A 12872-nucleotide genomic window follows, 5' to 3' on the forward strand; every position below is an offset into this window, starting at 1 on the left:
GACAAATACATGTATGTATTTAAATTCCAAAACATGATATTTGTTAAAACGTTCAGTTCAAGCCGAGTAATTATGATTGTCTAATAACTTAGTACTTTTCACTAAGGCAGCTTTCATTAATAGCATAGTAACTTTTGCAGGCCAACTTTTATTACTAACTTAACTTTCACCAAGCCAAATGTCGTTATTAACTTACTAACACTCATTAAGAAAGCTTTGATTTTACCAAGAAAAAAATTACTTAGAACTTGCTAGATTTTCCTTAAGACAAATTTTAATAAGGACTTATCAGTTTTCACTAATAACTTAATACCTTTCCTTTGTCGGAGAAGGAAAAGATTTTTACCTAACAAACGCAACGGATTTTATTTTCATTTATTGACTTTCAAAGTAGTAATATAACTTACGGTAACAGAGCGAAAAGTGGTAATGTTGAAATACCTCGATAAATGTCAAGTAAAGTGATAATATTGAACATAAAAGCACGAATCTATTATAGGTTTAAGAAGTACAGTTCGTGTTAGTATTACTTTTACAACACGAGATACAACACCAACAGCAATGATTGGAATAAAATTTTACTGTGACTACAAAAGGTGTTAAAATTGTGTCGTTAAAAACAACGCACATTATTAATGACATTTCGATTACATCTGAGTTATTATTAGGTAAATAAGTGCTTCCCTCAGAGAAATTAGATGAGGGAAAAGTGTTTTAATAAATATTCCATGTATCTGTGTAGAACTAGAGATAACTATTAGACTGAAAATAACGTGTTTAGATGTATCCCACATGTTGTAACTAGTGTTAAGTGACTGCTGCAAATGTTTTATTTCGCTTTTAAAATTACAAACATGTAATTATATAACAAGAAGCGGACTGTTTTATTACTTAGTAAACATTCGAATGCGTGACGATTTGAAATACGTTATCAGCTGTTTTGAACTATATTATGTATTGTACATGAAGCACCAGTAACAGTACTGTAAGATATTTAACATTTTAAATTTCCGCGTTGTTATGTTTAAGCGACTACAATCTCAGTTTATTTCATATGAAACATATGGATATTCTGATTCATTCTTGCCAACTTGTACGCGAGAAATTTCAATGAGCTGTTAAAAGTTTGCCAATTTTATGTATATGTAAATTTCCTAGACTTATTAAGTCATCATCATACATAACTCTTCTTTCCACTTTTCAACATTTTTATTATTTTCAATTTAACCAGATCTGTTTCGCAATTATCAGTGGTTTATCGAAAAAAAAACAACGATTTATGACACTAGGATTTAATGCAGAACACTTGCTTTCTATGGAGTCCCCTGTCTCCAGCAGAAAGTTTTGGTACAGCAAACCTGAAGTAAACATTTCCAAGCTGAGTCTAGCGTTATTAAGTTAGGAAACTAAACATTTCTCCATATGCTTTACATATAAAGTAGGGAAGTCTTTACCTCATATATATATCATTGCTCAACAACGCACACTAAAAATTACACTGATACATAACAAAACCATTAAACAGCCTAAAATTGACTGAGCTGTGAAAATTGTGCTTTTTTATCAAAACTTTTGGTTAAAAAGCAAAACGTCCTTATCTAAAAGATTACTGTCCTTAGATATACAAAATTACCAAGGATATTTCATTCTCGTTTCTTAAACCGTCATGTAACCAAACAGTATTTACAAGAATAATTCGAAACACTTCCACCAATAATAAGTACATCGATACAAGAAAGAAAAGCGCGCACATTAAATAGACAAATTCCTCATCCACTCGACGGCTTTTTATGGCACTAGAATACATATAACAAGGCAAGGGGAGAACGGTTCCTACCAACTACTGCTTTACAATTATCGAATACGTTCTATATAAGACTAATTTCTCGGCAATTAGTAATTTCTATCCGTAATAGCTAATTCTTTACAGCTAAGCTAAACTAAAGTCATCTTTCTTGATTGTAACTGATGAATATTTCACGAGAGTTTAGGCACGTTCTGCCCAAAATGACTGATATCTTACCCGTCACGTGATGTCTAAAGGTTATCTTGTTATAGAAAGAATAAATTATGACATAGTTTAAAAAGAAATAGGTTGCTCACTTTATTTTGTTTTTCGATATTTATTTCACTTTGTTTGCGCTGAATATTACTTGACAATTGTTTGGGAAAGATGTAACCTGCACACTTACTCACTAAAAAGGAAACTACCTTCAAAATAAAATATGTTTTATTCCTCAGACTAGAATCACTATTATTAATCAGAATTTCACCTGTTTTCTTAGACAATTTTCGGCAATGCAAAATTATCAATTTTAATGCAAAGTAACTTCATGTGTTTCAACGACTACAATGGACATTAATAATGATAATAACTGGATCCATAGCTGTGTGCTTTTCTTTCAGCAAAGCCACAAAGGCTATCTGCTCAGCCCACCGAGGGGAATCGAACCCCTGATTCTAGCGTTGTAAATCCGGAGACATACCGCTGTACTAGCTGGGGGCGGATCCATAGCTTTAAAACCAATCTCCACATCAAACCAAGATAGAAGAAAACCGTAAAACACAGTCTACATGTCAAACCTAACCTTGTATGTATAACAAGCTCGTGCATGTTCTACTTTTCTTCGTAAGATTTATACTCGCCTTGTAAAAAATACTAAATCATATTCCATTTTAATACATTCTTACGTTAAGCTCCACCTTTACAAAGTATCAGATTTCTTTATTCGTTTATAACATCTGCAAACTAACTTTTCTCAAGTAGTAAGTTTATCCAGTTGGTCACATAACGGTATTTGATAATAACAAAATAAAAACGAATGTTGTTTTTATAAATCTCTTAGTCTTTAAACAAATAGCAACTGATATGCCAAACTCCTCTAAAGGAGTTACCCAATAAATGTTGGGATAAATTCAGAAAGGTCCTTTTCGTGAATTGTGAATATTACTCTAATGAGAACATAAAACACGACTAACCTAACTTTCAATTCACCTTAGCGTACTTAACTTAAAACATAAAAAAAGGTATAAACGTGGAATACTGGGAATTATTTTTCAACGAAAACTCACATAGAAATAAATGTATATATTATGTTAATCTGAATAATTATGTTATTGAATTGAACCCACTGAGAATGAGATTCACACATAAATATAGGAGAAAAATATTATAAATAAAAGCAATTAATCGAGTATATACAATCACATATTTGTTCATATTCATTTTAGTGTTAGTTTTACTGGAACATCACTTACCTTAGATCCAAAGGAGTATTGAATAAATAAATATTTTTGAACTGAAGAAATGCAGTTTTTCTTGTTTCAAACCTATATACGTATAGTTTTCAAGATATTTATTACGATTCGATAGATAATTCGTCTTCATTTAAAATGTAACAAGCTCTTGAACAACCTATATTTATGAGATTCATAGAAAAACAATAGGCTTAAGCATGGTAAGCTAACCATCATCAAGATACATTTGTCTTCTACACGACTATGAATAAAACCGTGGTTAATAAGATAAGACAAGGCATCTGCAGCTAAGTTTCACACATCACTGAACATATATATCGTATGTATATATTTATATATATATATGTGTGTATATACAATTTTTTTTCTATGCACTATATTTCATTTTCTCTCTCTCCTTAACATTACATGGTATCTCTTGAATTAGGAGAGGTGACTTGGAGAAGGATTTATTTTGGAAAATCAACACGTTCTGAAAAAACTCTAATGGCTTTTTGTTCTTATTTAGTAATGGCACAAAAGCCTTACAAAGCACTGAAATTAATCAGTTTTAGCTAAAGAAGTAATTTTTTTTGCTAAAAGCTACATTAAAATAATTGTAATTAAATCCAATACCAAATCAACTCTCCAAAGACAAATATTTCAGGGGTGAAGGGGTACAGATGAATCACAGAAGAATCAGGGAAAGTCATACAATCAACCAGGCACCTCTGCCAGATAAGCCTGACTGGTGGTCATTTGGTCATTGATTAGCAAGAGAAACCAGCCAGGTATCGGGAGAGGAGAGGAAAGCATTCTGGTTATTGAATTCATCCCGAAAAACGTCTGCTTAGTGGCAGAAGCAGGTGGTGTCATAAGATTTATTGCACCTGGTATTGCTGCATGGGATAGGCACCAAACATTCCAGGTTGTTGACCAACAGGACTCTGAACAGCAGCTGCAGCGGCCATTTGGGGTTGTCCTGGAATTCCTTGCCATGCCATCTGAACACCCATGCTGTTAGAAGAATAGTCTTCAATAAGATGGCAGTGTCCTCTGTGTTGCATCAAACATATGCAATTGTTGAATATATAAATTAAATTATTGTTGCATTAAATAAGTGTCACATATCTGTAAATGTTAATTTTAGGAGGAGTGGAATCCAATTTAAAAAATTAACATTGCATTTTGTAGTTAAAAATGATATCATATATTTATATATCTGTTTCTTTACTGAGATAAATTTTAAGTAATTTGCAACTTGAAAGCAAAATCTTTTTCTTAAATTCTGTTAAAAACAGTAATAAATTTATTTATTTTAGCTACAAAAACAAAACTGATTTTTTACAAAAGAAATGATTCACACTACAACTTCTCTCTAGTGGGGAATTTTGGGTTAATTTTTATATTTTCTGACATAATTTGCTTCCTTACTTTAGATCTTTATAACATTCACTAATGACAAAATATTTTTATTATGAACAGGAAAGGAACTTCCTGCAATTAAAAAAATGCATTAAAATATGAAAAATATGTCTCGTTTGAGAAACAAGAACTTAAGTACATCTCATGTATTATCGAAAAATAAACTTAACAAACTGATGTAACAAAAGACAATAAAACATGCAGGTAGCAATTTCTTTATTAAGTGGGCCAAAGTATATATGAAGAGAGCACCGACTACAATATAAACCTGTTGGCCTTACCCAAATATTACACTTATAAAATCCACGAGCACATGTAAACATCTTAATACAATATATATTCTTTACCACGGATACTTACAATAGTGTGCTACCATCTTGGATACAGTGAGGGTCGGTAAGGTAGGTGTATACTCCATCGTGAATTTCAACTTACCCAAATCCTTGACCATAATATTGTCCGTATGGATACTGCATCCCTTGCATAAACTGCCCCTGAACTAGTGGATAGCCTTGAGGATACCAATATCCCACTTGTTGGTAGGGGTATGTGTATGGAGCTGCCAGGTTCTGTGGGTAAATAAAATAAGTTCTATTTTAGTATAATTGTTCGGTAATATAGGAACTTTTGCTTTATTATGGCGCTTTTGATAAAAAAAGAAGTAATGAAACATTTTTATGGTAGTTTCAAGGAGAAGGTTAATTTGAATAAATACAATCTGCATATGTAAATGTACGAGTGTGTTACTACAAATGCGAACTCTAGCACCACAAGTAACATATTTAGCATCTATGTATTTCGTTCACAATGAATGCCCAATTATTTAACAGTGCAATGCTCCCTACGGTAGATTTATAACTGCAAGGTATACCAAAAGTCTTTTTGAGGAAAACTATTCCTATAGCAAAATGATTAAGTGACGTAAAACCAAACGATATAATATCAAAGGAGCTTTCAATGTTCTCTTCGGAAACAAAGAAAGCCGCACAAATAAACACTTAGGGTAGTAATAAGTTTTCAAACTAAGCCTCAACCCAATCTGAAGTAACACTCTTATTTACAAAGTCAAGAATACGTTGATGAAACTAGAAATATCTCTTGGTACTATTAACAAGATAATGAGAATTTGAAATGATAAAGACCCATACCAGAAGACTACAATTTTATTTTCAAGTAACACTTCAAAATCAACATCTATTTTCATAAAAAAAGGTACAAAAATCGCAAAAATTCCGTTAAACCACATAACTGTAAAATCACATTATGCAAGTACAGTGGACTTTGATGCCTTTAATTTGTTTAAACGTCGTATTGGGAATTCATGTGTGGTTCTAAGTTTGACCTTTTGTCCTTCCCACGTACTTTTAACAACAGAAATTGTGATGCTAGGCGTAAGACGAGGCATGATTTATAAAAAAGTAGTAGTTTCAAGGATACATAGAGCATAGAATATCGTTCTTATAAACCATCATTATCATCTTAACCTTTGTAAGGTTAACAGTATTTCATCTTTATGCCCAATGAAATAAAAAACAATCTTTACAAATGACCAGAGACTATTATTAACTTCAGTAATTTGATTAAATCTGCTGTTAAGTAAGTTTCACAATTCTTCAAGGTTAACCAGCTATTATTTCACAATGAATTTTAAATACTATCAGTAAAGAAACTTGTTCATCAATTGGTCAGGTACAATATCAACATTTTTCAGTATAATATTTCAAGAACTTGTGTGATACTTTGTACCTCTGGTTTGTTTTGTCTTACTAGATACAAAGTACAGCTATGTAAGACATAAAACTATTTCATACCTGGGCTGGTTGTTGATTGGTTGGATCTGATGATTCTTTGCCCCATGAACATTTGACAATTTGACCATTTATCTCAGAATTATGATTTCCCACAATGGCATGTGCTGCTGCTTCTTTAGTTGCAAATCTTTCACAAAATAAAGAAAAAAAGGTAAATAATTATAGGATATGAGTAATTGTAATTTAAAGCTGAACACACTAGAACTTTTTCTAGGTTAGTTTTGAAATAAAAACAAGAAGTTGTGCATCCGACATTGAGCTAAAAGTATAGTAGCACTCGTATTACAATTGTAAGATGTATAGCTATGCCATTATAGAATGCCTTATTCTACAAGCGACAAACATGTGTACCAAATCTATTAACAACAATATTTATTTCAGTTGTTGCATTAAGCTTCCAAATCATGTGAAAACATTAAGATTTGTAAACCAAAACTGGGAATTTTTTGATTTCTTCCAAGTTTGTAGGAAATCCTACAAATTAGTAGTGCATTAGTAATTGAAATCAAACTAATTAAATTGATTTTTTATAGTAATAAAATACCCCTGGTGAAATAATATAAAATAGCCTAAAATAATCAATTTTGATTATAAATAAGAAAAAAATAACTTCAAGTTCTTACTTTAGTTATAATTGTGAAACTCTTCTTTTTGATCTTTAAAAAGTATATTTTCAACTAGTTTGAGGAATATATCAGTACACAGTAGCTGTAAAATCAAGTTCAATCAATTTTTTAGATAAATTCAAAATTTATACTTTGTATATTAAATGTGGATTTTGAAATACGAATGTTATAAACAGCAATTATTCCATACCTGATAAACGCATAACCTTTGTCTTTAAAAACTCGTATTTCTTGTATAGGACCAAACGCTTTAAAAGTCTTATGGATAAGTTCATCTATTAAAAACAAAAAAAGACATTAGACATTTCAATAATATCTTTAAAACTTTTAAACTAAAACAGTATGATCATAATCATTATAATGACTTCAGTTATGTATAAGAATAATTAGAAAGTTTATCAAGTTACCTGAGAACTCATTGTCTATTATTTCCATACCACCAGTTACAAAAAAGTTCTTTTAAATGTGTTTACATTTTTATGCCACACTGGAAATCATACATTTTTTTTAAATCTTAGATTACAATTAGAAACGAGGTATATATGAGGGTTGTCTAAAAGGTTCATGGCCTAACCTATAAACAACTGGAAGGTATGTTTTTTCTAATAATTATTAAGTTTGAACCTTTTTATGAGTTATCTACACGTAACGTAATTTAACGAGCTGATATTGTGTGTTGCGGATTTTTGAAGGAAAGAAGTGAGTGATTAAATTTCGTGCAGTGATCAAATATTTTGTTATAAAAAAAAACACTACGATAAATACATCACAACAGAGAAGTAACATTAGAAGTGGGTGCTACAGTGTGTTCAACATGGAAAATGGGTTGAGTTTAAGCGCGACAGACAACCATATGAAGATGATCCAAGGTGAGGTCGACCTACGATACCGACCACAATATTGTAAATATTGACAAAAGTACTGTATCGAACATTCTGAGTGACTGTCCGGATAAGAATGAATAAGACTAGTTTCAGATGAGTTCAAAGCTGTTAAACGCCACCTACTGAATAGATTCGTAACTATGCATGAAATGTGAAGTCGATCCAGAGACAAAAATACAAAGTCTACAAAGAAGTTCAAGTCACAACCCTTTACTGGGAAGGTCATGACATCAATTTGTTTTGAATGCCTAGGCATTCTACCATTAGATTATCCGGAAATGGGTCAATAAGTTACACAAGATTACTATGCATCTTTAATCAGAATCTGGGTTAAGAAATCAAAAAAAGAAAAAGAAAAGAATTGCTAAAAACAAAAAAAGGCTGTTCTTCCATTACGACAATGTCCCAGCTTACAAATTGCGTGTTGCTTTGAACACTATTCATTATGTCATGTTTCTAGCTTCGAATTACTCAAAGGCCCTATTACTTATCAGATGTAGCTCCAAGTAACTTGTTTTATTCCCTAATCTTAAAATCTTCCTGAAAGGTTTAAAATTTCAAATTGATGATGATGTCGTAAATACTCTAGTCTTCGATTGAGGAAGAAAGGTTCTTTCAGAGAGACATAAAGGCTTTAGGACACTGCTGGTGCAAACGTATAGATTAAGGAGCGTTTTGCATTGAAAAATAAATTATACTTGAACCAATATCTCTTTTCTTTATAGATCGGACCATGAACTCTTCGGACATCTGTCGCGCATGATACTGATAGAGAAAGCCATATTTTTGCATTGTGACAGATAATTAGAATAAAATACAGTTTTTTATATACAAATTAAAATATCCCTCGATGCCATAAAATATATTGTAAAAGATATTTTAATTTAATCTTAAACATCAACCTGGTGTGTAGAGATATAAAACAATCTAGTTATGTTATGCTGATTGAATGTTGTATAACACAAAAAGAACTCTCTGGAATAAGGAAAATAAAGCTGGTAATAACTAAATACGTTTTTAAATAGCCACGCCTAGTTAAAAGACTATTGTTTGTTTTGTATTCCACTGCTGACGAAGACATTTGTTCAAACTAAATGGGATAAAACACCATTTTAACTTTAAGCTTGTAACTCTGCTAGCTTAATGACTGAGCTCTCTCTTGTACTGAATGAAAGACCTTTTCACAAGTGTCATTTAACAAACTTTAGTTGAAACATTTCTAGATTATTCTTAATGGATATTCGCAAAGGACAGTTTCAATGTGATGTATTTAAATTATCATTAGTTTTATTGTAGCACTTTGTGACACTTGTTACTTTAAAAGGGTTCATGCTTTGCCATGCGCAATGTTATAATTAAATAACAACAACGAAAAAATAGATATGTTTATAACGCAAAACTTTTCTCAAAATACATCATTATTTGAAATGTTCAAAGTTCAATAAATATAAATATTCCTTATTCTCAGATACTAAGGAAAGATACTTTAATTAGTAAATGAGTTTGAAATGTGTTTATTAACAGAATGATTTAAATTGTTTTATTAATGGCCAATTTGAAATATTAAGACTAATTTGATATATTTTCATATACGTTTTTGTATATCCTACAATATGTGTGTTAGTTTCACTTCAATTCTTTAATGATGTTTTCCCACTTAATCAAAATCTTATTTAATAAATACTGCAGCTAATGTTGACGTATATTAATACTCTGTTCTTATTGACTATATATTTATATCCCTGTTAAATTAAAGTTTACCTAATCCCCAAACTTACAGAGTACAATTAATGGGCAGCACATTACTTTAATGTCATATTAAACAAACCTCCTCAATTACAATCAGTTATTAGCTCCATCCTAATTGCAGATTAGTTTGTAAAAACCAAAAGCACTAGCAATAATTGAAAGGCAATTGTGTTCATTACTGGAACACTTTGTTGTATACATTCAGTGAACAAATGCTAATACTTGAACCATACTTGTCGTTTATAAATTGCGGTTGAAATAATATATTCCTATGAACTGAATTAACTTTAGAGGTATATCGGATAAATCAGGTAAATACGAGATTCATTCAACGTATGCAATTACGAAACAGTGTTGAACTTGTACTGGCAAAGTTTAGCTAAAGAATAAAAAGATTGGATGTAAAGTAGAAAACACAATGAAAATAATCTTTATTAATATTTAAGTCAAAAACATAATGTGTATAATTGCTTACAATAGATTGCTGTTATTTCCCGACGTTTTTCTAGTTGAAGACTCAATGAAGGTTAGGTAAATATTTACTAAGTACAAGGTTTTTATCTGGAAATAAATCTCTCATTTACCCATAGAAACAACTGATCATTCTCATTCTCATTCCTCTACAGATATTATTTGCATAACCATTCAATAAATTGCTTTAAAGGTCACTGTAAGCGATGTTATCCACGGGTAGTAAGAGGTGTTTTACCACCTTTGAAGATGACAAAGTAACAAAGGTAATTTGAAACAAGATCAACTTTATCGTTTTCTTGAGCATGTGCTATGCGAACTCTACACACGTTTAAAATTTAAAAAAATAGTATAAAGCTCATAATAATATTTCATATGGAAAAAAATAAACATTGGTGTTATGGTATACCACAACTTCCTGTCTTCCTTACTTTAGACTTGTCTCCGCTGATAATTAACCAATTTTAAACTCTTTTCAAGAATTATAATTAAACCTTTCTGACTTCCAAATACTTAAATCTCATGGACGTCACAACCATTAAACAATGAGATTAATATAAATAATGAAAGTTTTATTACAGAAATTACAAAACCAAAACACACGAATAAATATTTGAACTAAGAAATTACATATTATATAAAAATAAACTATTTTAAAAATGAGACTACATATATTAGAAACTTAAATTTTTAATGATGGTGCAAATTAAAATAAAACTTTTAAACATAGATTTAAGTACACACGGAACATTAAAACCACTTTCACCAAGAAATATACTACAAAATATTTTAACAAAGATTTTATACTTCAATTAAACAACAGAAAATTAACCTTTAACATTGATAAGTAAAACTGTAGTGGCATAATATGCAATAATGTTTGATAACATCCCTTGCACAGCATACACTAAAATTGCAACTCCAAGTTAACATAACCCCACAATCAAAATCAAATTTCAATTCATAGTACAAACATTACATTACAAGACTTTTATAAAAATTACATTAAACAGAAGTATATTACACAATTAGAATAAACAGAAAAATATCGTTAAATTACAGTACAGAAAAATCATTACAAATTTCAATAAATAAAATTACCATTTAACAATGCTAATATCACAACATTAAAAAAAAGCTAATAAAAACAAAGATATTAGGTCAAAATGAAACAAAATACAGAGCTTTGTAAATAGGTATGGCTATATTTTCACGCTTGTACAAGGCAGATATTTTTACCTCAGTGCAGCCAGGAGATCTTTAATCAGTTATTGCAGCTATGTCACTCTGTTGACCTCTCGAATCTTGGCCAGAGCCTTCTTGAGAGCTGTTAACTCGGCTTACAGGAGCCGCGTCTCATTATTAAACAGTGACAGAGATGTTGACCTCTGCCACAACCAGCCCTCTTCTCAGTTGAAAAAGGCCTAGGCCCTCATCCATGTGGCTGCTATTTCTTGACAATAGCACTTTAAATACTGATTTACTGGAGGATAACTATTCTGTGATGGTGGTTTTCTTGGAAAGTAATTTAATTATGGGCTCCTGCTGAGTCACCTGTTATACGTTGTTTTTTGGTGGCTCGAAAGCTGCATCCATATGTACATCAAATTTATCGGTAAAAGCTCTGGAAGTTGATGCTTCATTGTTGACTCTAATGCTTGTATTGCAGTTTCTACTAGTGTAAACAATGGTTTTGCTGACATCATGTGCACTGATGGTGTCGAAAACATTGCACCATCTTTGTTAATGTTCTATGTGGCACAGTGGTGGTAGTAGTATTTTGCTTACATCTCGGACATTCAGCTGGCAGTTGAAGATATTTCAACTCCAAGAAGGTCTTCTTTAGGCTTGGTAATGTAACGGTTATGCCACAGATTAAGACATGTTTAATGTTACTGGTGTGTGCTTGCAGGACATTCTCTGATGGGACATTTAATAAGAAGCTTCCTTTGGTCAAATGACTTACACTCATCTTTTGAGATGACAACTACCATACTAGTTTTCATGGAGATTTCAGTACGAGTTCCTTGTTTCTCTACATTTGTGTCTGGCAAGGATTTGGCGATAGTGAGTGGAACTTCTTCCCTATAACACAGCTCAGCCTACAGGGATTCTGACCACTGACTCGACGAGATCTCTAATGGCAAATGCATCGGGTTGTAATACATCTTCATACACGATCTATGCTAGGTTGACAGTCAAGTCAGTTCTATGAGTTTTCAGGTCACAGGAAACATCCAAATTTCTACTAAACAAAGGGCTGTTTTTCTCAAAAGTAAGCTGATAAAGTTTACATGATTAGTTAAATATCTCTTTAGTTAAAAACTTCTAAAATAAGTTAGCAGATTGACCCAGAACTTGACCTTAAATGCCAAAAGTCTAAACTGAAAATGTTAGATTAGTGAAAGCTTATTGATCAAAAGACCAACCTGTTTCTATGGGTTAATAATCTTATCATTATAAATATTAGCCACTTCTATAAACTACCTTTAGAGGCTGGGTAATCCTAGATGCACCTAAGCCAAATAAACTTTCTGCAGTGTTTACACGTGCTCATATGAAATACATTACATAACATGTATTCTTTTGTGCTCATGAATAGCTCAAACCACAGGCCACCCATGGGCCATTGAATATTACATAAAGAACCATGCTGTTACGATTGATAT

At 31.5% G+C, this 12872-nt stretch overlaps 1 protein-coding gene across 6 annotated transcripts in view; it reads right to left on the minus strand.

Annotated features, from left to right (window-relative positions):
• Window positions 1–1190: 1190 nt before the first annotated feature.
• Window positions 1191–12872, minus strand: part of LOC143252973 (nucleolysin TIAR-like) — a 226893-nt gene continuing 215211 nt past the window's right edge. For 3 of the 6 annotated variants that reach the window (XM_076505954.1, XM_076505968.1, XM_076505944.1), the window contains 4 exons: window positions 7290–7374; window positions 6474–6600; window positions 5098–5231; window positions 1191–4293 (listed from right to left, as the gene is read on the minus strand). In XM_076505954.1, the coding sequence (XP_076362069.1) occupies window positions 4119–4293; window positions 5098–5231; window positions 6474–6600; window positions 7290–7374 (521 nt within the window). In that variant the 3' untranslated portion in view covers window positions 1191–4118. Of the gene's footprint in view, window positions 4294–4865; window positions 5232–6473; window positions 6601–7289; window positions 7375–12872 lie in introns of those variants that run through there. The other 3 variants (XM_076505988.1, XM_076505964.1, XM_076505978.1) reach the window with 2 other exon arrangements.

The sequence above is a fragment of the Tachypleus tridentatus genome, chromosome 1 (assembly GCF_004210375.1).
Source record: "Tachypleus tridentatus isolate NWPU-2018 chromosome 1, ASM421037v1, whole genome shotgun sequence".
Lineage (NCBI taxonomy): Eukaryota > Metazoa > Arthropoda > Merostomata > Xiphosura > Limulidae > Tachypleus > Tachypleus tridentatus.